At 40.4% G+C, this 27,463-nt stretch overlaps 1 protein-coding gene across 5 annotated transcripts in view; it reads left to right on the forward strand.

Annotated features, from left to right (window-relative positions):
* Positions 1-9,041: 9,041 nt before the first annotated feature.
* Positions 9,042-27,463, forward strand: part of LOC134881465 (uncharacterized) — a 35,034-nt gene continuing 16,612 nt past the window's right edge. For all 5 annotated transcript variants that reach the window (XM_063908819.1, XM_063908822.1, XM_063908821.1 and 2 more), the window contains exons 1-73: positions 9,042-9,139; positions 9,309-9,427; positions 9,548-9,724; positions 9,913-10,121; positions 10,233-10,327; positions 10,441-10,466; positions 10,607-10,628; positions 10,722-10,749; positions 10,839-10,923; positions 11,051-11,197; positions 11,275-11,486; positions 11,590-11,693; positions 11,779-11,897; positions 12,003-12,170; positions 12,344-12,543; positions 12,639-12,751; positions 12,854-12,960; positions 13,101-13,277; positions 13,573-13,781; positions 13,893-13,987; positions 14,101-14,126; positions 14,267-14,288; positions 14,382-14,409; positions 14,499-14,583; positions 14,711-14,857; positions 14,935-15,146; positions 15,250-15,353; positions 15,439-15,557; positions 15,663-15,830; positions 16,004-16,203; positions 16,299-16,411; positions 16,514-16,620; positions 16,761-16,937; positions 17,233-17,441; positions 17,553-17,647; positions 17,761-17,786; positions 17,927-17,948; positions 18,042-18,069; positions 18,159-18,243; positions 18,371-18,517; positions 18,595-18,806; positions 18,910-19,013; positions 19,099-19,217; positions 19,323-19,490; positions 19,664-19,863; positions 19,959-20,071; positions 20,174-20,280; positions 20,421-20,597; positions 20,893-21,101; positions 21,213-21,307; positions 21,421-21,446; positions 21,587-21,608; positions 21,702-21,729; positions 21,819-21,903; positions 22,031-22,177; positions 22,255-22,466; positions 22,570-22,673; positions 22,759-22,877; positions 22,983-23,150; positions 23,324-23,523; positions 23,619-23,731; positions 23,834-23,940; positions 24,081-24,257; positions 24,553-24,761; positions 24,873-24,967; positions 25,081-25,106; positions 25,247-25,268; positions 25,362-25,389; positions 25,479-25,563; positions 25,691-25,837; positions 25,915-26,126; positions 26,230-26,333; positions 26,419-26,537. In XM_063908819.1, the coding sequence (XP_063764889.1) occupies positions 9,046-9,139; positions 9,309-9,427; positions 9,548-9,724; positions 9,913-10,121; positions 10,233-10,327; positions 10,441-10,466; positions 10,607-10,628; positions 10,722-10,749; positions 10,839-10,923; positions 11,051-11,197; positions 11,275-11,486; positions 11,590-11,693; positions 11,779-11,897; positions 12,003-12,170; positions 12,344-12,543; positions 12,639-12,751; positions 12,854-12,960; positions 13,101-13,277; positions 13,573-13,781; positions 13,893-13,987; positions 14,101-14,126; positions 14,267-14,288; positions 14,382-14,409; positions 14,499-14,583; positions 14,711-14,857; positions 14,935-15,146; positions 15,250-15,353; positions 15,439-15,557; positions 15,663-15,830; positions 16,004-16,203; positions 16,299-16,411; positions 16,514-16,620; positions 16,761-16,937; positions 17,233-17,441; positions 17,553-17,647; positions 17,761-17,786; positions 17,927-17,948; positions 18,042-18,069; positions 18,159-18,243; positions 18,371-18,517; positions 18,595-18,806; positions 18,910-19,013; positions 19,099-19,217; positions 19,323-19,490; positions 19,664-19,863; positions 19,959-20,071; positions 20,174-20,280; positions 20,421-20,597; positions 20,893-21,101; positions 21,213-21,307; positions 21,421-21,446; positions 21,587-21,608; positions 21,702-21,729; positions 21,819-21,903; positions 22,031-22,177; positions 22,255-22,466; positions 22,570-22,673; positions 22,759-22,877; positions 22,983-23,150; positions 23,324-23,523; positions 23,619-23,731; positions 23,834-23,940; positions 24,081-24,257; positions 24,553-24,761; positions 24,873-24,967; positions 25,081-25,106; positions 25,247-25,268; positions 25,362-25,389; positions 25,479-25,563; positions 25,691-25,837; positions 25,915-26,126; positions 26,230-26,333; positions 26,419-26,537 (8,685 nt within the window). In that variant the 5' untranslated portion in view covers positions 9,042-9,045. The remainder of the gene's footprint in view (positions 9,140-9,308; positions 9,428-9,547; positions 9,725-9,912; positions 10,122-10,232; positions 10,328-10,440; positions 10,467-10,606; positions 10,629-10,721; positions 10,750-10,838; positions 10,924-11,050; positions 11,198-11,274; positions 11,487-11,589; positions 11,694-11,778; positions 11,898-12,002; positions 12,171-12,343; positions 12,544-12,638; positions 12,752-12,853; positions 12,961-13,100; positions 13,278-13,572; positions 13,782-13,892; positions 13,988-14,100; positions 14,127-14,266; positions 14,289-14,381; positions 14,410-14,498; positions 14,584-14,710; positions 14,858-14,934; positions 15,147-15,249; positions 15,354-15,438; positions 15,558-15,662; positions 15,831-16,003; positions 16,204-16,298; positions 16,412-16,513; positions 16,621-16,760; positions 16,938-17,232; positions 17,442-17,552; positions 17,648-17,760; positions 17,787-17,926; positions 17,949-18,041; positions 18,070-18,158; positions 18,244-18,370; positions 18,518-18,594; positions 18,807-18,909; positions 19,014-19,098; positions 19,218-19,322; positions 19,491-19,663; positions 19,864-19,958; positions 20,072-20,173; positions 20,281-20,420; positions 20,598-20,892; positions 21,102-21,212; positions 21,308-21,420; positions 21,447-21,586; positions 21,609-21,701; positions 21,730-21,818; positions 21,904-22,030; positions 22,178-22,254; positions 22,467-22,569; positions 22,674-22,758; positions 22,878-22,982; positions 23,151-23,323; positions 23,524-23,618; positions 23,732-23,833; positions 23,941-24,080; positions 24,258-24,552; positions 24,762-24,872; positions 24,968-25,080; positions 25,107-25,246; positions 25,269-25,361; positions 25,390-25,478; positions 25,564-25,690; positions 25,838-25,914; positions 26,127-26,229; positions 26,334-26,418; positions 26,538-27,463) is intronic.

The raw sequence follows: 27,463 nt of genomic DNA on the forward strand, positions 1-27,463 counted from the left end.
TTTGGTTGGACGTCTCGAGTATTGTTGCTTTTACTAAAGTAGAATATCTGAGTACTTCCTACACCTCTGGATACTACATAGATTAAAGAGAGCTTTGTTTTTGGTGCAGTTAAAATATGTTTCTCTTGTTTGCTCACTTTCTATTTGGCACGCTCTCCCTGTCTCTTCTTTTTGCATCTTTTAGACTAGTAAGCAGGCTGTCTAACTTAACAATGAATGCCAAAGAGGGCTGTCTTTTTCCTTAGAACCTTGCAGCGACCAATGAAAAACTCCAATAAGATACATAGCCACATAGGGTGACCAGGTGCCAATGTGGGACATGTGACAGCAATGTTAGTATTCTCAATTTCTGAGACGTGGGACGAATGATAAAAATGCTGTGCAGTCCCGCACAAAGCAGGACACCTGGTCACCCTAAAGCCACATGATAGAATTACAACAGAGACAATCCACATGCCAACAAAGATAATGTAAACCCTAATGCAATTTAACCAGCTCTAATACAAGCACAACACAACAGTTTCAATAGATTACCTTTTTTATATACAGTGGGGCAAAAAAGTATTTAGTCAGCCACCAATTGTGCAAGTTCTCCCATTTAAAAAGATGAGAGATGCCTGTCATTTTCATCATAGTTACACTTCAACTATGAGAGACAGAATGGGGGAAACAATCCAGGAAATCACATTGTAGGATTTTTTATGAATTCATTGGTAAATTCCTCGGTAAAATAAGTATTTGGTCACCTACAAACAAGCAAGATTTCTGGCTCTCACACACCTGTAAAGACACCTGTCCACAACCTCAAACAGTCATACTCCAAACTCCACTATGGCCAAGACCAAAGAGCTGTCAAAGGAGACCAGAGACAAAATTGTAGACCTGCACCAGGCTGGGAAAACTGAATGTGCAATAGGTAAGCAGCTTGGTGTGAAGAAATCAACTGTGGGAGCAATTATTAGAAACTGGAAGACATACAAGACCACTGCTAATCTCCCTCCATCTGGGGCTCCACGCAAAATCTCACCCCGTGGGGTCAAAATGATCACAAGAACGGTGAGCAAAAATCCCAGAACCACACGGGGGGACCTAGTGAATGACCTGCAGAGAGCTGGGACCAAAGTAACAGAGGCTACCATCAGTAACACACTACGCCGCCAGGGACTTAAATCCTGCAGTTCCAGACGTGTCCCCCTGCTTAAGCCAGTACATGTCCAGGCCCGTCTGAAGTTTGCTAGAGGGCATTTGGATGATCCAGAAGAGGATTGGGAGAATGTCATATGGTCAGATGAAACCAAAATAGAACTTTTTGGTAAAAACTCAACTCGTCGTGTTTGGAGGAGAAAGATTGCAGAGTTGCATCCAAAGAACACCATACCTACTGTGAAGCATGGGGGTGGAAACATCATGCTCTGGGGCTGTTTTTCTGCAAAGGGACCAGGACGACTGATCCGTGTAAAGGAAAGAATGAATGGGGCCATGTATCGTGAGATTTTGAGTGAAAACCTCCTTCCATCAGCAAGGGCACTGAAGATGAAGCGTGGCTGGGTCTTTCAGCAGGACAATGATCCCAAACACACCGCCAGGGCCAACGAAGGAGTGGCTTCGTAAGAAGCATTTCAAGGTCCTGGAGTGGCCTAGCTAGTCTCCAGATCTCAACCCCATAGAAAATCTTTGGAGGGAGTTGAAAGTCCGTGTTGCCCAGCTACTGCCCCAAAACATCACTGCTTTAGAGGAAATCTGCATGGAGGAATGGGCCAAAATACCAGCAACAGTGTGTGAAAACCTTGTGAAGACTTACAGAAAACGTTTGACCTCTGTCATTGCCAACAAAGGGTATATAACAAAGTATTGAGGTGAACTTTTGTTATTGACCAAATACTTATTTTCCACAATAATTTGAAATAAATTCTTTAAAAATCCTACAATGTGATTTCCTGGATTTTGTTTTCTCATTCTGTCTCTCATAGTTGAGGTATACCTATGATAAAAATTACAGGCCTCTCTCATCTTTTTAAATGGGAGAACTTGCACAATTGGTGGCTGACTAAATACTTTTTTGCCCCACTGTATATCTAAATAAAATACATGCTACATATTTTTAATTTCTTCCAAAAATGTAAAATTTAAGTAAAAAAAAGAAACTGAAACAGTTGATGAACACACACACACACACACACACACACACACACACACACACACACACACACACACACACACACACACACACACACACACACACACACACACACACACACACACACACACACAAAGGGCTCTTAAATTGTATTTATGCTGGGTGATTTTTTTTAATAATAATTGTTTACATAAAAACGTGACTAATAGACATCCATTAATATGGCGTTGAAAGCGGTTCACACGGTAGAATGTATTGAATGTATTATTATTTTTTTACATTCAAAGTTTCTGTTGATTTGACAACTTCTTCTTAACTTCTTCAGCTTTTTGAAGTTTCTACATTGTTATTTATTACTTCTGTTTTCCGTCATCGGCTGTAACAGTACCTGAATCTGTCTGATTGTTTGTCTGATATGTCAATGAAGTATGTGTCACTTGAAAGCACGTTAAGCAACCATATTCCAACCCTAAACCCAAGGTGACAAAGGAGATTATCTATGAATAATGTGTATGGATTACGTGCCTGTGACTGAGCTCAAAAATGCAGTGGAGCAAGTCTCAATGAATGAACTGCTGGATAAAGTATATAAAAAACTGACTAATGAACAGTAAAATGGTTGAAGATTTCATAAAGACTTTTACTTTGAAAATTTCAAACAAACCATATTTATTGTTTTAAATGCTATACAGGGAAAAGGATGGCGAGGAAAACAGAATGAAACAAATGTGGTGCCCTGGGGCGAGATGTTTAACTGGTTCCCTTCCATTGAGTCAATGGAGTGGTGCAGTAATGAGTCCTAAAGTAGAAATGAGTTAGCATTTCCCTCATCTGGAAATTATAATTTTTTTGAACGCGTTAGTGGCTAAAAGTCTGAATTAGAGTCTGTGGTTAACACAAGCTTCAAAGATTTTAATGTTCTTGTTGCTAATGAAGGACTAAATAAACAACTCAATGTAATCACGCAAACAAGAGTCCGCCTTTAGCCTAGCCGTGCAGATGCATTTACGTATTTATGTATTGTGTTTACAGCATTGGGTCAGCTTTTTATTTTTGCCCATTGCATTTACGCTTCCAAAATCCAAAAGTAGTGTTAATATGTGGAGACTATCTTGTGTTAAGAATCATAAATGTGATGATGGGTCTATTCCACAACCAATCATTTTGTTCATATACCCAATTTTTAGTGTCTTTTGTTCGGCTAATTTTTACTTCTACTGCACTAAGACTAATTTGGAAGCACATTGTGTACTTTTCAAACATCTACAAGATGTATTATAGTATGTCAAGCAGCTACCCAGCAGTCAGAATCAGAATCACAAATACTTTATTCATCCCAAACTGGGAAATCTTTTAGTTACAACAGCAAAATACAATATAATGAAAATAAGAAATATACAGATACAATAGTGCAATGAAATGGAATATTAAATGAAATATAATATAAATGTACAATGTAAAGTGTGAGTGTAAAATGTGCATGTTATGTCCAGTTTACAAAGAGGCTATGGAGCAGTGAGTTTTCTGCCAGCCAGAGGGGAATTATTGCATAGTGTTATTGCAGTGAGCAATACACACATCTTGATTGATTTTAGGTTGTGCCTTGTGTCTCTGTCATCTGTTTTAACATTGTGTTAGGGTTTGTAAGCTCACATTTTTATAGTACTGTTTAGATGTATGTCCAGAATGGTTATTGTCTAGTAACAGGCCTCCCTTTTTGCAGGAGCAAAGAAATAAAGAGGTGAAAGTTTCCATGAAGAAGAAAGTTAATGTCATGGATTACAGCCAAAACTAGACAACCCTGCAAAAAGAATGCAGCAGAGTGAGAATTCAACTACATGAGGTATTCCCTTTGTGTGCAGGAGTTCGTGTAAGAGCAGTCATCATTTTTAGAATATTGAGGCAATGCCTTTCTTTATGCATATCTATTTTTGGCAACTTAGCACAACTAAGTAATGAGTCATGTTGGTGTGGCACAAAGTGGAAAAGTTCCAGTTTAGGAAATCTCACCATGAATTTATCTGTCCATTGTGACCCATTTGTATGAAGAAAAACTGAGCTTATTTAAGACAAATAACATACATTTAAAATGATGAGGCAAATTGTATGTGTCAAAACATTCAGAAGACCTTTTGGATTCATTCAAACAAATGCAATATTTTATTTATTTATTTAGTTGGTAGGGACAGTGCTCATTGCTCAAGTTAATAAGCCAGAGTTAGCTGCTATGCTAATTTCCATCTGTTGCATCTAGCCAGATCTTAAAAGATCTTGTTTGGTTTGTCTTGGTTTTTTTGACAAAGGTTTTAAAAACAGATTGCATTTGTACATTTATAATTTATAGGAAATGTTTATCATATTAGTGAAGAACACGCAAAATATTATACATTTTTAAAAAGCACCCTTCTTCCCAATTCATTTTTTTTACATGTTTTTACAAAATAGCCGCCCATAGTATGCACATGCATTGATAAACAGAGGAGCAGCAGAACAAAGAGACAACTTCATAAAACGTTTAATATTGTGGAAATCTTTTGCAAAATGTGTCATTTTATTGCTTTGAGAAGGAACATGGTGTGCCTTTCTTGTCTATAGGTGTGTCAGATACTTGGTTGTTAAAGCTGCAAAAGGTGGTGCCACAGTGGAATGCCAACCGATGTATTCTATAGCTTGGGTGAGTTTCTTCTAATATATTTGTCTTGAAAAATATAATATATCTTAAATAAATAAAGCAATTCTGTTTCTTCTGACGTATTTTGGGGGTTAAGCTCGGGGCTAGGGTTAGGGTTATGAATTGTTTCAGATTTATTCCAAGTTTCCAATGGTTCTTTTCATGAGGTGATGTAAGAATTACAAAACTTCTCACCCCGGTTGTACCAGTCATTCCTGTTGCAACTGACATAGCCTTGGGGCAATGTTCTTCTTTACAGTGGGAGAGAGTTGATCTGGAGGCAAGGGCATGTGATAGCTGATGTCAGATAATGAATCTCTAAAGAAAAAATTAAAAGACAAGTAATGCAATTCATTATTTACTTTTCACATAAGTTATTTTCAACAAGAGAATTATTTCTGCTCATAGGCGATTTGGCTGGCTTATGGATGCAATGAGAGTGAATAGAGCAGGGGTAACCAAATTGCAGCAAGGGGCCAACTGCTGCCCATTGTCCATTTTGAATTGGCCCGCCGCAATTTCAAAAAGTATAATAGAAAATGGCCAATATATGATTGTACTTATTACACAGTAGAATTCATGTGTTAATGAACCCACTTTTCAAATAAATTCAGTCAATTAAAGTTGAAAAAATCTTAATTGATAAAAAAAAAGCCCAATGACTGATTTGCATAACAAGCTTCAAATATACGCTTCCTATTTCCTCTTATTATAAGCAATCTGATGCTTCTGTTTTAATGAATGAGCCAACTCTTTTTGTGACAAAGTTAGTGTAGTAAGCATGTAAACAGGTGCTGAGTTTTAAAACAGTGGGACTAAATGGGCGTGGCAAGTCCAGTTAGTTTGCTTAAGGCCAGATCCTTTACGCTCCCACCCTTTAAACCAACTTGTTAAAAATGTCTAGCTCAGTGTTCCAATATCACAACTACAGATTGAGGAGGTAGAAATAAGATGCTCAACTAAAATCATCACTCCCAATTTCAGGACTGGGTACCAAGGGTGGTGACCCCCAAACTGGGACAGTGGCTCCAGCAAAACCCATAAACAACAACCTGAGATCTCTGTCTAGTGGAGGTGCAGTCCTCGGAAGAACATACTTAGATCCAAGCCTGAAGGGAGGAAGGAATTAATTATTTATATTAATATCAAAACTTTTTGACATTTCTCTTTCTTTTGGCCCACTTTTATACTTGTTGATCATTTTTTTTATCTTGTGTATTTTAACTCAAGGCAGAATTTTAAAGTGCATTTATGTCTGTGAAGACAAACACCAATTTGTGATATGTTAATAAAAAGTTTATTCCAAGCATTGTCATTTCCAAAAATCAATGAAAGACAGCCAGTCATTTGTCTCTTACTGTTAAAGAGGCGTATTTGTTTATCTTAGTCTAAAACTGATTGACAAGCCTAACCCTGATTGGGTTCATCAAAATGGAATGTTAGTTATGATTTTTTTGTGCTCCACCCAAATGTTAGTAGTGCTTCACCTCTAATTGGAATCCTCACTTGGATTTGCAGAGGAGAAGAACAGGTGAGCTCAATCTGTCGCACTTCTTTTTATGGCTTATCTTATTATCTTACTTTTTAATTTAGTTTAAGCATGGGAAGAGCTGTTTATAATAGGTGAAATGTAATAAATAATAGTTTGAACTGTGTAAATTGTGTAATTCAGTCAATGAAATGTGAATAGTCCAATGTAAATTGTCAGAAGTAAAAATTACACAATGTATGCTTTACTCGACGAGTTATCAATGGCAGTGTCTGCATTGTTAGAAAATGCAAAAACATAAATTGCATGATATTAGTTACTTTAATAATTTCGGAGCTCAATTGTGCTTTTGAAATGTTTCTAAGTTTTGTTCTTATTGAAAATGTAATCCATTTATTTTTCCTTGTTCTCTTCTTCTTCTTTCTTCTTCTTTTTCTAAAATTCCAGTTTTATGAGTTCCGATAACTTCAGGTTCACACATGAAAAGGTGATTTGAACAGCGTTTTCACGATGGGTGGCCCCAGAAATTTAGGGCAAGTTCTACTACTCACAGCAGTCGGTGTCGGTACGTGCCTTTTTTATTTTTCGTTAATAAAATGTAGTCGAGGATTATTCACTTGCACACGTGAGAAAATATTTAAATTACAAAATTGCTATTTTCCTTCATTTCCTCAGTATGGATATCAGGACTGGTGTCTGCAGAAGTAAGTCAATTTGTTTTGATTCATTAGTAAATATAAAACTAGTTTTATTTGTTTATTCTGTTAAATTAATAATAAATGTACTTTCATTTTGGTTTCAGGCAAATACAACATCAGGTAAGAAGAAAGCTATCGTAACGCAACTTAATTCATGTTAAATTAAGAAATTAAGTTTGTATTCATATTGTAATCTCACTGTTTATTAGGCGTATTCTGAAAATCGTTTTGGGATATAGATATATTTAGATAATCATTTATGTTTTGATATTTGTAGGCACAGGTCCAGGGACATCTGAAAACTGGTCAGTATGAAAAAACATATCTTATTTGACTCACACATTCACATCAGAATTACATTTTTACATTCATATTTGTTTTTGTTTCACTATTTTTTTTGCAATAGCAATGCTACCAATCCAGGCCATGGTTCTCCAGAACCTTGTAATGCAGAAAATCTACGAAATGCCACTCAAGCAGTAAGTGTTGCAGAATTCACAAAATAAGTACATTCAAAGTGCCAAATAAACCAATTGATGTTTAGAAAGTCACTACCAAGCAATTGTGATAAATGACCCCCCCCTAGTGTTCACTTGCCATTATTAATCCAGGCTGCCGTCTTCCTACAGTATGTTGCAGTGTAATACAAGTACTTCAATCCTTGTTCACTATAGATATCTCATGCAGTGGACATACTGATAAAGGAGATAACCTGTAAAAGGGGGGAAAATGCAAGCTTACCAGAATCCGAGGAGTTGGAAGAGGACATCAGTGAGCTTGTGGAGTATACATTGAAAGTCTTCTCTCAACTGGTAAACAAAACAAAAACAGATTTTCGATATATTCAGTTATTTTATTTTGACTTTAAATGGATCGTTCACTGAGTCACAGAGCAGCTCCCATCTCTGCCTATACAGCCGATTCAAAAACATTACCCTTATTCATTTAGGAGGAAACACCAAAAAGTAAATATTGGTCAATAACTACCCTACATGGGTGTATGAAAGTTAGAAAATGAAAAGTGTACTTTCTTAGAAATATTAAATGTGTTCTAAAAGCATGGGCCATGATCTTACGAATGTAGAACTATAATTTAGTTGTCATGGCAATAAATTCCACTTGTTAAGATGCAAAGACCCAACACATACATTCAGGAACTTATTTTCATGCATAAGAAAGTAAGTTCGGATGGGAAATCGGTGCATTATGTGTAGGTTTTGACTAAAACGTTTAAAAAATATATGTTATTTGTAAGCAAAAGCTTGGTTTGGATATGCTGTTATGGCATTTTACCACTCTTAATATCAATCCCTGTTGGAATGATAGCAGGTTTTACTTTGATGCTTTATTGGTTGGTGGTGTGGTTAAACCAATGTCTAACACCTAATAAGTTGATCATTTACATTTGTTTCACATAGCTTTTAGTGACATCCCAAAAGTAATAAACTGAAAAATGCAACTTCATTAATCAACGGTTCATGTCAACTTTGTTTTATAAAAGGTCACCAACAAGTCTGGGTATAATGTTCTGGATTTATTTGGAGTTCTGGATAGTCTGAGTCTTGGTCATCAATGTGACCCAAGATTCATCAGACGGTGGTTCAAAATAAAGATGGCTCATCTTTTGTCCCATGTCAACAAAAACTTCCTAACCCAACTGAGCAGACAGAACTTCAGCTGCAGTTCTTACCAAGAATTGTAAGTTTCTCGAAGTCCGTTTTACTGATGCATGCTGTAAACTAACTGTATACCATGTTTATTTGTAAAAGCTGTTGTAAAATAACACAATAAAATGAGACTTATAAAACCAGTCAAATATGGAAATTCAGTTGTGGCACACCTGGTAAATAATATTTTTTAAATGAAGGTTGATGAATGTCATGGAGCTGGATAGAGTTCTGTAGCGCATGGAAATAAAGTTGAACTTCAATGAAAATAGTGTTTACTTTGGCAGATAAAAATGTGCCTGACAACAAAACTAACTTATCATCTACAGTGTTGTTGATGTAAGAAGAACAATAATGACAATGTATTTTCAAGGATTGAAGCTATGAGTGATGAGCTGGAGGACTCCCAAAAGGAGGAGGCAAAACTAATCTACCAACACTTCATTCAAGCCTACCTATCAAGAAAGGACTTACCAGGTAAAAATATGACAAATGGTAGGCTTAATACAGTAAATACAAATGATGAACTCAGAAGATCATTATAACTTCAAAAATTGGGTCAAATTAGCTTGTTGATATTAGAAAATACAATTTTTAGACTTTATAATCGTATGACTATCTCTTTGTCATACTTGTTTTTTCAAAGAGCCTGGCTGCACACAAAGTGTGAATGGCAGTGCAGAATGGCTGAAGGAAAATCTTGGAATTTTTTCCAACTTAGCAAGTCTGAAGGAGCTTAAACAAATCAACAAAAACTTCTCTGCAGTGAGTACTATTTTATTCTGTAAAGTAAAGTGATTATGTGTAATTTAATATAATATAATTATAATCTTGGAAATAATGACGTACAAGTAACATGATAAAAAAACTCATTTGTTGACACAGAAAAACAGTTTGGAAACACTCTCACTGAAGCAGAAGGCTGAGCTGTTCCTGGATCCAGAAAATGGAGCTTTGGAGGATGAGGCCGTGGTAAAAAACGTGTTGACAAGCTTCATAGAGTCACCAGATGATGACGAGTTTAAGGACTTTTTGAAAGCATTTGCAGAAAACAACAAGCAGGTGAATGCTTAACTTGGAAATTTACCCGTTTTTCAGCTTGCTGGCAACAAACCATGTTACAGTTACTCTAGACTGGATACATTTTTGCAGAACTTTAAAAAAGACCAGGAATTTACATTAATTATCTACAATCATTAGATAAATATAAATGCTCTCCTGTGCTGAAACATGTACACTTTTATCTCCAGAAAAACATCACCCTCATCAAAAATCCAGGCGTGCGAGACACAATCTTGAACCTGACTTTGACGGCCCTTGCGCCTGAATTGGAAGAATATGGGCCTGAGGAATATGAGACGTTGTTCCAGGACCAGTTGGCTCCTGTCTTGGCGAGCCTCCACCCTGGCAGCTTGGCGGTTATCCCCAATAACATCAGTTGTCCCTCCTACGGAGCTATGTAAGAGATGATATTTCTAATGTCCACAGTTAGACATCATAGGTTGCTATAATGATGATTTCAAACTTTGGCACCAGACAAGTCACAAAGATTGATGTGCTCTTTCTTCAGACTCGCTGCTCTTAGGGAAAATGTGGAATCCCTGCCATTGCAACTTTCGGACAGCCTGAGATCAAGCATAAAGTCACTGAAGGAGAGATTCACACGTAAGTCTCCAAACACTCTTCTAAAGAACTTTTTTTTTGAAAAGCTAATCACCATTACTTGAACCCATAGCTGTATTGATGACATAACTTCTCTTACATTTTCTCCCAAACAGGTTGCTCCCTTCCAGACTCCTTCACGGTGAGTTCAATGTCATGGGTATATAACATGGACAAGGTCAATCAAAAAATGATTTATATTAAGGAGCTTCATTGAGATCATTTTATCTGTTAACAAGCTTTTGCCACTAGACTAACAATTATGATTTGCTTGTTCTCCAGTGCAAGAAAACCCCGGTCAATGGTAAGTCTGTCAATTACCAGACATTTCAACTTTGATAAAAAGATTGCTTTGCAAAGGTACAGTATGTGATACGCATACATTGTCTTTTCACAGAGAAACTCATCTGTGCTGCAGTCGATAGGTAAGTGTATAGCGATTCTGTCCGGTGCTAGGTTGGCAGAGTTCTTTTATACAATCTAACTAAGGTTAAATGGTTGTTTTTCCCCTCAGATCACACGTCCAAGAAACACTATCTGTTTACAATTCCTCTGAAGCGCTGTGTCGTTTTACCATCACTGAGCATGCTTGTGCCTGGGTAAGTTTGTTTTAAGTGAGCTATCAATCCCAAAAAAAGATGTGGCTTTTGCTACATAAGCCTCCTGAAACAAATAGCCATAGGACTGAGAGACTTTGCTTTATCTCTTGTCTATTTATTTTCCAAGGCTACACGTCTTACAGCCAGCAATTTGGTCACACTGATGAACTGCACACTGGATAGCAACAGGACGTACTCGACAGAGGTCTGGAAGCTATTATTCCAAAAAGCTTCTGCTGAACTAGACAAGGCTCTTGAGACATTCGCAACCATGGTAAATTTCATACTATCACAAAATTGGCGTTTTCCCGTGCAAATTCTCTCAAACATAAATGATTTTCCAAATTCTAGGCACCACCCAACAGCAACCCATCCTTGACACATGCGCTTGAGGCTCTTGGTGAAGTCAGAATTGCCAACTTCAGCCAGACACAACTGCAGAGTGATGACTTTGTCAGCAGCTGGTTCCAGACAAATATTCGTCCGTTTTTGGCCTCCACAACCCCCAACTTCCTGTTCTGCCTCAGCACCAACAACTTCAGCTGCGAGACGTACCAGACTGTGTAAGCAAACATGTGATATATTGCTATCCTCTGAACATTGATGGCAGATGAACCTGCCTATGGCTAGTTGGTTAGATGTTTACAGCCTTCTCTCAATATTTAGCATCAAGGCACTCAGCAGTCAAATGGCATCCATGGACAGAGGACAGCAGCAAGCAGTCTACACTCATTTCATCCAGCCATTCCTTTCAAGAAATGACTCATCAGGTAAACACAGGAGCAATAAAGTAACGTTTTGATGGCAAGTGGTTGGTATGCCCTGCCAATGTCATTCTTTCTGTCTTCTTCGCAGATCCTGGCTGTGTCTCCTTCAACAGAGGCAGTAAAGAGTGGTTCCAGGCAAACCTTGGCAAGTTCTCTGGTTTTGCAACACTTCGGGATCTACAAGGTCTCAATGCCAACTTCTCCAGCGTAAGTGGCGGATAGCGGTTTTAATATTCTTCTTCAAAACCGAAATGTCTAACCAGTGGTTTTGCAATAGGTGATTTATGATTTCATATTGATTCCCTTTCGTAGGCCGAATTGTTGGCAGTGCTCACTCCCTCTCAGCTGGCAGAGTTGACACTGAGCTCAGGAGCATTGAATGACACCGATCTCATTGACCGTGTGTTTGAGCGACTCCATGAGGGCGATGCTCTGGAAAATGTGGAAGAATTCCTGACACAGCTGCCAGCAAATGGAAAGGTATGCCACCTTTGAAATCGGAATAAGAATGGCAATCCTGGGCTTTTACTGAGATAAACCTCTACATTAGTTGTTCAGGACTCTCTATCATTTCCAATATAGCGTAACATCTTTTGTTGCATCATGTATAGTGTAGTGTGTCTTTTAAATCCTCTAATGTGGTCATTTCACAGGGCCCGGATTTACCACCTGATGTGAGAGACCGTGTAATGAATCAGACCTTCAGCATTATCAGTCCCCAATTCAAACACTTCAAGGAAGAAGACTGGTTTGAGTGGTTCCATATTCTCCTGGTTCCTGTCCTCCAAAGTTTCAGTCCAATGATGCTCAAGAGTGCAACCGCAAACATTAGCTGCACAAACTACCAAGTCATGTGAGTAGCATTTTACAAACAACTATGCTTGTATTGCATACAGTTCAACATCTCATGGGGGACTGCATAAGAATGTTTCTTTTCATCCTATGCAGTGTGAGGGGGATGAGCAAAGCTTCCCGTGCAAAGCCCTTCAAAACTCAAAAAGACATTGCAAAGGTCTTGCTTGAATATCTGAAAAGGTCTGCCAGTTCCATCAACAAGCCAGGTAGGGTTACACTGGCTGGCACTCAACTTGTCCCATGTGTATCTATGAAAAATAAAGCTTGCTAAATGGTACCCAATGCTAATTTCTATCTACGTGCCTTAGTTTGCAGACAGGGAAATCAGAGTGATGCGGAATGGCTTAAAGCAAACTTGGGTGCATTTTCCCAAAATGTACCATACTCTGACCTCAAAGCCTTCAACCTTTCTGCGGTAAGTCATACATTTAGCTAGCAATATTCCTTGAAAACAATAAAACAGTGTTCAGAGCATGGAAAAATCTGCACGCGGGAGTTGTTTTGGCACGTCACGGTGAAAAGCAAGTAGTATATCCTCTTTGTTTTTGTCCTCAGATGGCAGTCGTGGACTCCCTCTCACCAGCGCAGAAGGCTGAGCTGATCCTCGATCCAGACAGTGGAGCTGTGGAGGACGAGGCCTTCCTAAGGGAGGTGTTGATGAGCTTGACACAGTCACCTGATGATGAGGACTTTGAACAGTTCTTAATTGCTTTTGCAAAAACCAGCAAGCAGGTGAATGCTTAACTTAGAAATTGGCCTATTTTCATAATAAGCATGCTGGCAAGCTGGCCATGTTACAGTTGTCCTGGGCTGGATACGTTTTTGAAGAACCTGAAAAATGGCCAGGAATTGAATCAAAATCCGTTTAACACTTAAGATGTTAAAGGATTTGCAATTATGGTAGCCTGACGGTTTTCCCGATGCATTAAACTGCAAAGATTTGCCACCGAACTTGCTCTAATGTCTACAATCGTTAAAGAAATCTAAATGCTCTCCTGTGCTGAAACATGTACACTTTTATCTCCAGAAAAACATCACCCTCATCAAAAATCCAGGCGTGCGAGACACAATCTTGAACCTGACTTTGACGGCCCTTGCGCCTGAATTGGAAGAATATGGGCCTGAGGAATATGAGACGTTGTTCCAGGACCAGTTGGCTCCTGTCTTGGCGAGCCTCCACCCTGGCAGCTTGGCGGTTATCCCCAATAACATCAGTTGTCCCTCCTACGGAGCTATGTAAGAGATGATATTTCTAATGTCCACAGTTAGACATCATAGGTTGCTATAATGATGATTTCAAACTTTGGCACCAGACAAGTCACAAAGATTGATGTGCTCTTTCTTCAGACTCGCTGCTCTTAGGGAAAATGTGGAATCCCTGCCATTGCAACTTTCGGACAGCCTGAGATCAAGCATAAAGTCACTGAAGGAGAGATTCACACGTAAGTCTCCAAACACTCTTCTAAAGAACTTTTTTTTTGAAAAGCTAATCACCATTACTTGAACCCATAGCTGTATTGATGACATAACTTCTCTTACATTTTCTCCCAAACAGGTTGCTCCCTTCCAGACTCCTTCACGGTGAGTTCAATGTCATGGGTATATAACATGGACAAGGTCAATCAAAAAATGATTTATATTAAGGAGCTTCATTGAGATCATTTTATCTGTTAACAAGCTTTTGCCACTAGACTAACAATTATGATTTGCTTGTTCTCCAGTGCAAGAAAACCCCGGTCAATGGTAAGTCTGTCAATTACCAGACATTTCAACTTTGATAAAAAGATTGCTTTGCAAAGGTACAGTATGTGATACGCATACATTGTCTTTTCACAGAGAAACTCATCTGTGCTGCAGTCGATAGGTAAGTGTATAGCGATTCTGTCCGGTGCTAGGTTGGCAGAGTTCTTTTATACAATCTAACTAAGGTTAAATGGTTGTTTTTCCCCTCAGATCACACGTCCAAGAAACACTATCTGTTTACAATTCCTCTGAAGCGCTGTGTCGTTTTACCATCACTGAGCATGCTTGTGCCTGGGTAAGTTTGTTTTAAGTGAGCTATCAATCCCAAAAAAAGATGTGGCTTTTGCTACATAAGCCTCCTGAAACAAATAGCCATAGGACTGAGAGACTTTGCTTTATCTCTTGTCTATTTATTTTCCAAGGCTACACGTCTTACAGCCAGCAATTTGGTCACACTGATGAACTGCACACTGGATAGCAACAGGACGTACTCGACAGAGGTCTGGAAGCTATTATTCCAAAAAGCTTCTGCTGAACTAGACAAGGCTCTTGAGACATTCGCAACCATGGTAAATTTCATACTATCACAAAATTGGCGTTTTCCCGTGCAAATTCTCTCAAACACAAATGATTTTCCAAATTCTAGGCACCACCCAACAGCAACCCATCCTTGACACATGCGCTTGAGGCTCTTGGTGAAGTCAGAATTGCCAACTTCAGCCAGACACAACTGCAGAGTGATGACTTTGTCAGCAGCTGGTTCCAGACAAATATTCGTCCGTTTTTGGCCTCCACAACCCCCAACTTCCTGTTCTGCCTCAGCACCAACAACTTCAGCTGCGAGACGTACCAGACTGTGTAAGCAAACATGTGATATATTGCTATCCTCTGAACATTGATGGCAGATGAACCTGCCTATGGCTAGTTGGTTAGATGTTTACAGCCTTCTCTCAATATTTAGCATCAAGGCACTCAGCAGTCAAATGGCATCCATGGACAGAGGACAGCAGCAAGCAGTCTACACTCATTTCATCCAGCCATTCCTTTCAAGAAATGACTCATCAGGTAAACACAGGAGCAATAAAGTAACGTTTTGATGGCAAGTGGTTGGTATGCCCTGCCAATGTCATTCTTTCTGTCTTCTTCGCAGATCCTGGCTGTGTCTCCTTCAACAGAGGCAGTAAAGAGTGGTTCCAGGCAAACCTTGGCAAGTTCTCTGGTTTTGCAACACTTCGGGATCTACAAGGTCTCAATGCCAACTTCTCCAGCGTAAGTGGCGGATAGCGGTTTTAATATTCTTCTTCAAAACCGAAATGTCTAACCAGTGGTTTTGCAATAGGTGATTTATGATTTCATATTGATTCCCTTTCGTAGGCCGAATTGTTGGCAGTGCTCACTCCCTCTCAGCTGGCAGAGTTGACACTGAGCTCAGGAGCATTGAATGACACCGATCTCATTGACCGTGTGTTTGAGCGACTCCATGAGGGCGATGCTCTGGAAAATGTGGAAGAATTCCTGACACAGCTGCCAGCAAATGGAAAGGTATGCCACCTTTGAAATCGGAATAAGAATGGCAATCCTGGGCTTTTACTGAGATAAACCTCTACATTAGTTGTTCAGGACTCTCTATCATTTCCAATATAGCGTAACATCTTTTGTTGCATCATGTATAGTGTAGTGTGTCTTTTAAATCCTCTAATGTGGTCATTTCACAGGGCCCGGATTTACCACCTGATGTGAGAGACCGTGTAATGAATCAGACCTTCAGCATTATCAGTCCCCAATTCAAACACTTCAAGGAAGAAGACTGGTTTGAGTGGTTCCATATTCTCCTGGTTCCTGTCCTCCAAAGTTTCAGTCCAATGATGCTCAAGAGTGCAACCGCAAACATTAGCTGCACAAACTACCAAGTCATGTGAGTAGCATTTTACAAACAACTATGCTTGTATTGCATACAGTTCAACATCTCATGGGGGACTGCATAAGAATGTTTCTTTTCATCCTATGCAGTGTGAGGGGGATGAGCAAAGCTTCCCGTGCAAAGCCCTTCAAAACTCAAAAAGACATTGCAAAGGTCTTGCTTGAATATCTGAAAAGGTCTGCCAGTTCCATCAACAAGCCAGGTAGGGTTACACTGGCTGGCACTCAACTTGTCCCATGTGTATCTATGAAAAATAAAGCTTGCTAAATGGTACCCAATGCTAATTTCTATCTACGTGCCTTAGTTTGCAGACAGGGAAATCAGAGTGATGCGGAATGGCTTAAAGCAAACTTGGGTGCATTTTCCCAAAATGTACCATACTCTGACCTCAAAGCCTTCAACCTTTCTGCGGTAAGTCATACATTTAGCTAGCAATATTCCTTGAAAACAATAAAACAGTGTTCAGAGCATGGAAAAATCTGCACGCGGGAGTTGTTTTGGCACGTCACGGTGAAAAGCAAGTAGTATATCCTCTTTGTTTTTGTCCTCAGATGGCAGTCGTGGACTCCCTCTCACCAGCGCAGAAGGCTGAGCTGATCCTCGATCCAGACAGTGGAGCTGTGGAGGACGAGGCCTTCCTAAGGGAGGTGTTGATGAGCTTGACACAGTCACCTGATGATGAGGACTTTGAACAGTTCTTAATTGCTTTTGCAAAAACCAGCAAGCAGGTGAATGCTTAACTTAGAAATTGGCCTATTTTCATAATAAGCATGCTGGCAAGCTGGCCATGTTACAGTTGTCCTGGGCTGGATACGTTTTTGAAGAACCTGAAAAATGGCCAGGAATTGAATCAAAATCCGTTTAACACTTAAGATGTTAAAGGATTTGCAATTATGGTAGCCTGACGGTTTTCCCGATGCATTAAACTGCAAAGATTTGCCACCGAACTTGCTCTAATGTCTACAATCGTTAAAGAAATCTAAATGCTCTCCTGTGCTGAAACATGTACACTTTTATCTCCAGAAAAACATCACCCTCATCAAAAATCCAGGCGTGCGAGACACAATCTTGAACCTGACTTTGACGGCCCTTGCGCCTGAATTGGAAGAATATGGGCCTGAGGAATATGAGACGTTGTTCCAGGACCAGTTGGCTCCTGTCTTGGCGAGCCTCCACCCTGGCAGCTTGGCGGTTATCCCCAATAACATCAGTTGTCCCTCCTACGGAGCTATGTAAGAGATGATATTTCTAATGTCCACAGTTAGACATCATAGGTTGCTATAATGATGATTTCAAACTTTGGCACCAGACAAGTCACAAAGATTGATGTGCTCTTTCTTCAGACTCGCTGCTCTTAGGGAAAATGTGGAATCCCTGCCATTGCAACTTTCGGACAGCCTGAGATCAAGCATAAAGTCACTGAAGGAGAGATTCACACGTAAGTCTCCAAACACTCTTCTAAAGAACTTTTTTTTTGAAAAGCTAATCACCATTACTTGAACCCATAGCTGTATTGATGACATAACTTCTCTTACATTTTCTCCCAAACAGGTTGCTCCCTTCCAGACTCCTTCACGGTGAGTTCAATGTCATGGGTATATAACATGGACAAGGTCAATCAAAAAATGATTTATATTAAGGAGCTTCATTGAGATCATTTTATCTGTTAACAAGCTTTTGCCACTAGACTAACAATTATGATTTGCTTGTTCTCCAGTGCAAGAAAACCCCGGTCAATGGTAAGTCTGTCAATTACCAGACATTTCAACTTTGATAAAAAGATTGCTTTGCAAAGGTACAGTATGTGATACGCATACATTGTCTTTTCACAGAGAAACTCATCTGTGCTGCAGTCGATAGGTAAGTGTATAGCGATTCTGTCCGGTGCTAGGTTGGCAGAGTTCTTTTATACAATCTAACTAAGGTTAAATGGTTGTTTTTCCCCTCAGATCACACGTCCAAGAAACACTATCTGTTTACAATTCCTCTGAAGCGCTGTGTCGTTTTACCATCACTGAGCATGCTTGTGCCTGGGTAAGTTTGTTTTAAGTGAGCTATCAATCCCAAAAAAAGATGTGGCTTTTGCTACATAAGCCTCCTGAAACAAATAGCCATAGGACTGAGAGACTTTGCTTTATCTCTTGTCTATTTATTTTCCAAGGCTACACGTCTTACAGCCAGCAATTTGGTCACACTGATGAACTGCACACTGGATAGCAACAGGACGTACTCGACAGAGGTCTGGAAGCTATTATTCCAAAAAGCTTCTGCTGAACTAGACAAGGCTCTTGAGACATTCGCAACCATGGTAAATTTCATACTATCACAAAATTGGCGTTTTCCCGTGCAAATTCTCTCAAACACAAATGATTTTCCAAATTCTAGGCACCACCCAACAGCAACCCATCCTTGACACATGCGCTTGAGGCTCTTGGTGAAGTCAGAATTGCCAACTTCAGCCAGACACAACTGCAGAGTGATGACTTTGTCAGCAGCTGGTTCCAGACAAATATTCGTCCGTTTTTGGCCTCCACAACCCCCAACTTCCTGTTCTGCCTCAGCACCAACAACTTCAGCTGCGAGACGTACCAGACTGTGTAAGCAAACATGTGATATATTGCTATCCTCTGAACATTGATGGCAGATGAACCTGCCTATGGCTAGTTGGTTAGATGTTTACAGCCTTCTCTCAATATTTAGCATCAAGGCACTCAGCAGTCAAATGGCATCCATGGACAGAGGACAGCAGCAAGCAGTCTACACTCATTTCATCCAGCCATTCCTTTCAAGAAATGACTCATCAGGTAAACACAGGAGCAATAAAGTAACGTTTTGATGGCAAGTGGTTGGTATGCCCTGCCAATGTCATTCTTTCTGTCTTCTTCGCAGATCCTGGCTGTGTCTCCTTCAACAGAGGCAGTAAAGAGTGGTTCCAGGCAAACCTTGGCAAGTTCTCTGGTTTTGCAACACTTCGGGATCTACAAGGTCTCAATGCCAACTTCTCCAGCGTAAGTGGCGGATAGCGGTTTTAATATTCTTCTTCAAAACCGAAATGTCTAACCAGTGGTTTTGCAATAGGTGATTTATGATTTCATATTGATTCCCTTTCGTAGGCCGAATTGTTGGCAGTGCTCACTCCCTCTCAGCTGGCAGAGTTGACACTGAGCTCAGGAGCATTGAATGACACCGATCTCATTGACCGTGTGTTTGAGCGACTCCATGAGGGCGATGCTCTGGAAAATGTGGAAGAATTCCTGACACAGCTGCCAGCAAATGGAAAGGTATGCCACCTTTGAAATCGGAATAAGAATGGCAATCCTGGGCTTTTACTGAGATAAACCTCTACATTAGTTGTTCAGGACTCTCTATCATTTCCAATATAGCGTAACATCTTTTGTTGCATCATGTATAGTGTAGTGTGTCTTTTAAATCCTCTAATGTGGTCATTTCACAGGGCCCGGATTTACCACCTGATGTGAGAGACCGTGTAATGAATCAGACCTTCAGCATTATCAGTCCCCAATTCAAACACTTCAAGGAAGAAGACTGGTTTGAGTGGTTCCATATTCTCCTGGTTCCTGTCCTCCAAAGTTTCAGTCCAATGATGCTCAAGAGTGCAACCGCAAACATTAGCTGCACAAACTACCAAGTCATGTGAGTAGCATTTTACAAACAACTATGCTTGTATTGCATACAGTTCAACATCTCATGGGGGACTGCATAAGAATGTTTCTTTTCATCCTATGCAGTGTGAGGGGGATGAGCAAAGCTTCCCGTGCAAAGCCCTTCAAAACTCAAAAAGACATTGCAAAGGTCTTGCTTGAATATCTGAAAAGGTCTGCCAGTTCCATCAACAAGCCAGGTAGGGTTACACTGGCTGGCACTCAACTTGTCCCATGTGTATCTATGAAAAATAAAGCTTGCTAAATGGTACCCAATGCTAATTTCTATCTACGTGCCTTAGTTTGCAGACAGGGAAATCAGAGTGATGCGGAATGGCTTAAAGCAAACTTGGGTGCATTTTCCCAAAATGTACCATACTCTGACCTCAAAGCCTTCAACCTTTCTGCGGTAAGTCATACATTTAGCTAGCAATATTCCTTGAAAACAATAAAACAGTGTTCAGAGCATGGAAAAATCTGCACGCGGGAGTTGTTTTGGCACGTCACGGTGAAAAGCAAGTAGTATATCCTCTTTGTTTTTGTCCTCAGATGGCAGTCGTGGACTCCCTCTCACCAGCGCAGAAGGCTGAGCTGATCCTCGATCCAGACAGTGGAGCTGTGGAGGACGAGGCCTTCCTAAGGGAGGTGTTGATGAGCTTGACACAGTCACCTGATGATGAGGACTTTGAACAGTTCTTAATTGCTTTTGCAAAAACCAGCAAGCAGGTGAATGCTTAACTTAGAAATTGGCCTATTTTCATAATAAGCATGCTGGCAAGCTGGCCATGTTACAGTTGTCCTGGGCTGGATACGTTTTTGAAGAACCTGAAAAATGGCCAGGAATTGAATCAAAATCCGTTTAACACTTAAGATGTTAAAGGATTTGCAATTATGGTAGCCTGACGGTTTTCCCGATGCATTAAACTGCAAAGATTTGCCACCGAACTTGCTCTAATGTCTACAATCGTTAAAGAAATCTAAATGCTCTCCTGTGCTGAAACATGTACACTTTTATCTCCAGAAAAACATCACCCTCATCAAAAATCCAGGCGTGCGAGACACAATCTTGAACCTGACTTTGACGGCCCTTGCGCCTGAATTGGAAGAATATGGGCCTGAGGAATATGAGACGTTGTTCCAGGACCAGTTGGCTCCTGTCTTGGCGAGCCTCCACCCTGGCAGCTTGGCGGTTATCCCCAATAACATCAGTTGTCCCTCCTACGGAGCTATGTAAGAGATGATATTTCTAATGTCCACAGTTAGACATCATAGGTTGCTATAATGATGATTTCAAACTTTGGCACCAGACAAGTCACAAAGATTGATGTGCTCTTTCTTCAGACTCGCTGCTCTTAGGGAAAATGTGGAATCCCTGCCATTGCAACTTTCGGACAGCCTGAGATCAAGCATAAAGTCACTGAAGGAGAGATTCACACGTAAGTCTCCAAACACTCTTCTAAAGAACTTTTTTTTTGAAAAGCTAATCACCATTACTTGAACCCATAGCTGTATTGATGACATAACTTCTCTTACATTTTCTCCCAAACAGGTTGCTCCCTTCCAGACTCCTTCACGGTGAGTTCAATGTCATGGGTATATAACATGGACAAGGTCAATCAAAAAATGATTTATATTAAGGAGCTTCATTGAGATCATTTTATCTGTTAACAAGCTTTTGCCACTAGACTAACAATTATGATTTGCTTGTTCTCCAGTGCAAGAAAACCCCGGTCAATGGTAAGTCTGTCAATTACCAGACATTTCAACTTTGATAAAAAGATTGCTTTGCAAAGGTACAGTATGTGATACGCATACATTGTCTTTTCACAGAGAAACTCATCTGTGCTGCAGTCGATAGGTAAGTGTATAGCGATTCTGTCCGGTGCTAGGTTGGCAGAGTTCTTTTATACAATCTAACTAAGGTTAAATGGTTGTTTTTCCCCTCAGATCACACGTCCAAGAAACACTATCTGTTTACAATTCCTCTGAAGCGCTGTGTCGTTTTACCATCACTGAGCATGCTTGTGCCTGGGTAAGTTTGTTTTAAGTGAGCTATCAATCCCAAAAAAAGATGTGGCTTTTGCTACATAAGCCTCCTGAAACAAATAGCCATAGGACTGAGAGACTTTGCTTTATCTCTTGTCTATTTATTTTCCAAGGCTACACGTCTTACAGCCAGCAATTTGGTCACACTGATGAACTGCACACTGGATAGCAACAGGACGTACTCGACAGAGGTCTGGAAGCTATTATTCCAAAAAGCTTCTGCTGAACTAGACAAGGCTCTTGAGACATTCGCAACCATGGTAAATTTCATACTATCACAAAATTGGCGTTTTCCCGTGCAAATTCTCTCAAACACAAATGATTTTCCAAATTCTAGGCACCACCCAACAGCAACCCATCCTTGACACATGCGCTTGAGGCTCTTGGTGAAGTCAGAATTGCCAACTTCAGCCAGACACAACTGCAGAGTGATGACTTTGTCAGCAGCTGGTTCCAGACAAATATTCGTCCGTTTTTGGCCTCCACAACCCCCAACTTCCTGTTCTGCCTCAGCACCAACAACTTCAGCTGCGAGACGTACCAGACTGTGTAAGCAAACATGTGATATATTGCTATCCTCTGAACATTGATGGCAGATGAACCTGCCTATGGCTAGTTGGTTAGATGTTTACAGCCTTCTCTCAATATTTAGCATCAAGGCACTCAGCAGTCAAATGGCATCCATGGACAGAGGACAGCAGCAAGCAGTCTACACTCATTTCATCCAGCCATTCCTTTCAAGAAATGACTCATCAGGTAAACACAGGAGCAATAAAGTAACGTTTTGATGGCAAGTGGTTGGTATGCCCTGCCAATGTCATTCTTTCTGTCTTCTTCGCAGATCCTGGCTGTGTCTCCTTCAACAGAGGCAGTAAAGAGTGGTTCCAGGCAAACCTTGGCAAGTTCTCTGGTTTTGCAACACTTCGGGATCTACAAGGTCTCAATGCCAACTTCTCCAGCGTAAGTGGCGGATAGCGGTTTTAATATTCTTCTTCAAAACCGAAATGTCTAACCAGTGGTTTTGCAATAGGTGATTTATGATTTCATATTGATTCCCTTTCGTAGGCCGAATTGTTGGCAGTGCTCACTCCCTCTCAGCTGGCAGAGTTGACACTGAGCTCAGGAGCATTGAATGACACCGATCTCATTGACCGTGTGTTTGAGCGACTCCATGAGGGCGATGCTCTGGAAAATGTGGAAGAATTCCTGACACAGCTGCCAGCAAATGGAAAGGTATGCCACCTTTGAAATCGGAATAAGAATGGCAATCCTGGGCTTTTACTGAGATAAACCTCTACATTAGTTGTTCAGGACTCTCTATCATTTCCAATATAGCGTAACATCTTTTGTTGCATCATGTATAGTGTAGTGTGTCTTTTAAATCCTCTAATGTGGTCATTTCACAGGGCCCGGATTTACCACCTGATGTGAGAGACCGTGTAATGAATCAGACCTTCAGCATTATCAGTCCCCAATTCAAACACTTCAAGGAAGAAGACTGGTTTGAGTGGTTCCATATTCTCCTGGTTCCTGTCCTCCAAAGTTTCAGTCCAATGATGCTCAAGAGTGCAACCGCAAACATTAGCTGCACAAACTACCAAGTCATGTGAGTAGCATTTTACAAACAACTATGCTTGTATTGCATACAGTTCAACATCTCATGGGGGACTGCATAAGAATGTTTCTTTTCATCCTATGCAGTGTGAGGGGGATGAGCAAAGCTTCCCGTGCAAAGCCCTTCAAAACTCAAAAAGACATTGCAAAGGTCTTGCTTGAATATCTGAAAAGGTCTGCCAGTTCCATCAACAAGCCAGGTAGGGTTACACTGGCTGGCACTCAACTTGTCCCATGTGTATCTATGAAAAATAAAGCTTGCTAAATGGTACCCAATGCTAATTTCTATCTACGTGCCTTAGTTTGCAGACAGGGAAATCAGAGTGATGCGGAATGGCTTAAAGCAAACTTGGGTGCATTTTCCCAAAATGTACCATACTCTGACCTCAAAGCCTTCAACCTTTCTGCGGTAAGTCATACATTTAGCTAGCAATATTCCTTGAAAACAATAAAACAGTGTTCAGAGCATGGAAAAATCTGCACGCGGGAGTTGTTTTGGCACGTCACGGTGAAAAGCAAGTAGTATATCCTCTTTGTTTTTGTCCTCAGATGGCAGTCGTGGACTCCCTCTCACCAGCGCAGAAGGCTGAGCTGATCCTCGATCCAGACAGTGGAGCTGTGGAGGACGAGGCCTTCCTAAGGGAGGTGTTGATGAGCTTGACACAGTCACCTGATGATGAGGACTTTGAACAGTTCTTAATTGCTTTTGCAAAAACCAGCAAGCAGGTGAATGCTTAACTTAGAAATTGGCCTATTTTCATAATAAGCATGCTGGCAAGCTGGCCATGTTACAGTTGTCCTGGGCTGGATACGTTTTTGAAGAACCTGAAAAATGGCCAGGAATTGAATCAAAATCCGTTTAACACTTAAGATGTTAAAGGATTTGCAATTATGGTAGCCTGACGGTTTTCCCGATGCATTAAACTGCAAAGATTTGCCACCGAACTTGCTCTAATGTCTACAATCGTTAAAGAAATCTAAATGCTCTCCTGTGCTGAAACATGTACACTTTTATCTCCAGAAAAACATCACCCTCATCAAAAATCCAGGCGTGCGAGACACAATCTTGAACCTGACTTTGACGGCCCTTGCGCCTGAATTGGAAGAATATGGGCCTGAGGAATATGAGACGTTGTTCCAGGACCAGTTGGCTCCTGTCTTGGCGAGCCTCCACCCTGGCAGCTTGGCGGTTATCCCCAATAACATCAGTTGTCCCTCCTACGGAGCTATGTAAGAGATGATATTTCTAATGTCCACAGTTAGACATCATAGGTTGCTATAATGATGATTTCAAACTTTGGCACCAGACAAGTCACAAAGATTGATGTGCTCTTTCTTCAGACTCGCTGCTCTTAGGGAAAATGTGGAATCCCTGCCATTGCAACTTTCGGACAGCCTGAGATCAAGCATAAAGTCACTGAAGGAGAGATTCACACGTAAGTCTCCAAACACTCTTCTAAAGAACTTTTTTTTTGAAAAGCTAATCACCATTACTTGAACCCATAGCTGTATTGATGACATAACTTCTCTTACATTTTCTCCCAAACAGGTTGCTCCCTTCCAGACTCCTTCACGGTGAGTTCAATGTCATGGGTATATAACATGGACAAGGTCAATCAAAAAATGATTTATATTAAGGAGCTTCATTGAGATCATTTTATCTGTTAACAAGCTTTTGCCACTAGACTAACAATTATGATTTGCTTGTTCTCCAGTGCAAGAAAACCCCGGTCAATGGTAAGTCTGTCAATTACCAGACATTTCAACTTTGATAAAAAGATTGCTTTGCAAAGGTACAGTATGTGATACGCATACATTGTCTTTTCACAGAGAAACTCATCTGTGCTGCAGTCGATAGGTAAGTGTATAGCGATTCTGTCCGGTGCTAGGTTGGCAGAGTTCTTTTATACAATCTAACTAAGGTTAAATGGTTGTTTTTCCCCTCAGATCACACGTCCAAGAAACACTATCTGTTTACAATTCCTCTGAAGCGCTGTGTCGTTTTACCATCACTGAGCATGCTTGTGCCTGGGTAAGTTTGTTTTAAGTGAGCTATCAATCCCAAAAAAAGATGTGGCTTTTGCTACATAAGCCTCCTGAAACAAATAGCCATAGGACTGAGAGACTTTGCTTTATGTCTTGTCTATTTATTTTCCAAGGCTACACGTCTTACAGCCAGCAATTTGGTCACACTGATGAACTGCACACTGGATAGCAACAGGACGTACTCGACAGAGGTCTGGAAGCTATTATTCCAAAAAGCTTCTGCTGAACTAGACAAGGCTCTTGAGACATTCGCAACCATGGTAAATTTCATACTATCACAAAATTGGCGTTTTCCCGTGCAAATTCTCTCAAACACAAATGATTTTCCGAATTCTAGGCACCACCCAACAGCAACCCATCCTTGACACATGCGCTTGAGGCTCTTGGTGAAGTCAGAATTGCCAACTTCAGCCAGACACAACTGCAGAGTGATGACTTTGTCAGCAGCTGGTTCCAGACAAATATTCGTCCGTTTTTGGCCTCCACAACCCCCAACTTCCTGTTCTGCCTCAGCACCAACAACTTCAGCTGCGAGACGTACCAGACTGTGTAAGCAAACATGTGATATATTGCTATCCTCTGAACATTGATGGCAGATGAACCTGCCTATGGCTAGTTGGTTAGATGTTTACAGCCTTCTCTCAATATTTAGCATCAAGGCACTCAGCAGTCAAATGGCATTCATGGACAGAGGACAGCAGCAAGCAGTCTACACTCATTTCATCCAGCCATTCCTTTCAAGAAATGACTCATCAGGTAAACACAGGAGCAATAAAGTAACGTTTTGATGGCAAGTGGTTGGTATGCCCTGCCAATGTCATTCTTACTGTCTTCTTCGCAGATCCTGGCTGTGTCTCCTTCAACAGAGGCAGTAAAGAGTGGCTCCAGGCAAACCTTGGCAAGTTCTCTGGTTTTGCAACACTTCGGGATCTACAAGGTCTCAATGCCAACTTCTCCAGCGTAAGTAGCGGATAGTGGTTGTAGTGTTCCACTCCCACACTGAAACTTCTTACCGATTGTTTTCCATTAACTGTTAAATCACTTTTTAATTATCAATTGCGTTACCAGGTTGTGCCCTGACATGAACCCAGTCGTCCTGTCTTGTAATCTGCATGAGAGTTTCATTCTTAGACAAGCCTAAATTTAACTGGCAAACTGGGAAAACCTTTGTTAGTCTCAAATATCTTTCTATGTACAGGCTTTTTTCTGTAAGTACCTGCTTGTGTATTGTGTATTAGTTCATGTTTTCTCACAATATCCAATAAAACAAGGCAACTTCTTTCCGTTAGCCGGTAGGCATAAATCATTTCTTTGCCTAAGGACCTTTATTGTGATTGCAAAAATGTCCTAAAATATTTCCCATTTCCATCAGCTAGAAAGAAAATCAAACCACAATAGAATCTAACCAAATGTAATAGTGAGGCTGACAACAAATCGTAAGACAAACCCTGGTAATTTTTTTCTTTTTACTTAGCATTATCCTATCATCATGACATCCTCATACTGTCACCACACACAAAAATCTTCAAGGCAAAATCTTCAGCTCCTCCACTCATAAAACACTACTTTTAAAAATACAAAGAAATATGCAAGCAACTAACAAATAGTAAATCATTCATTATTCAAACTTCTCTCCAAATTGCATTGATTAAAGAAAAACTTATCCTCCAAGAACGTTTACTTTTTTCCAGTCAGCTAAGAGCAGAAGCCAGTCTGCCAGGTTTCAATATCATACTCTATTTTACAAGAACAACCAGAACACAACAAAGTCATTAGGTTGTGGGTAAATTGCAACCTGTTAGATATCAATAACGGGTGTGGGATCATGTGCCAGTGTGTCAAAGGTGCATGTTCTTTCAGAAAAGTCAAGAAAATGCAATATAATA

Source organism: Eleginops maclovinus, chromosome 19 (genome assembly GCF_036324505.1).
Source record: "Eleginops maclovinus isolate JMC-PN-2008 ecotype Puerto Natales chromosome 19, JC_Emac_rtc_rv5, whole genome shotgun sequence".
NCBI classification, from domain to species: Eukaryota; Metazoa; Chordata; class Actinopteri; order Perciformes; family Eleginopidae; genus Eleginops; species Eleginops maclovinus.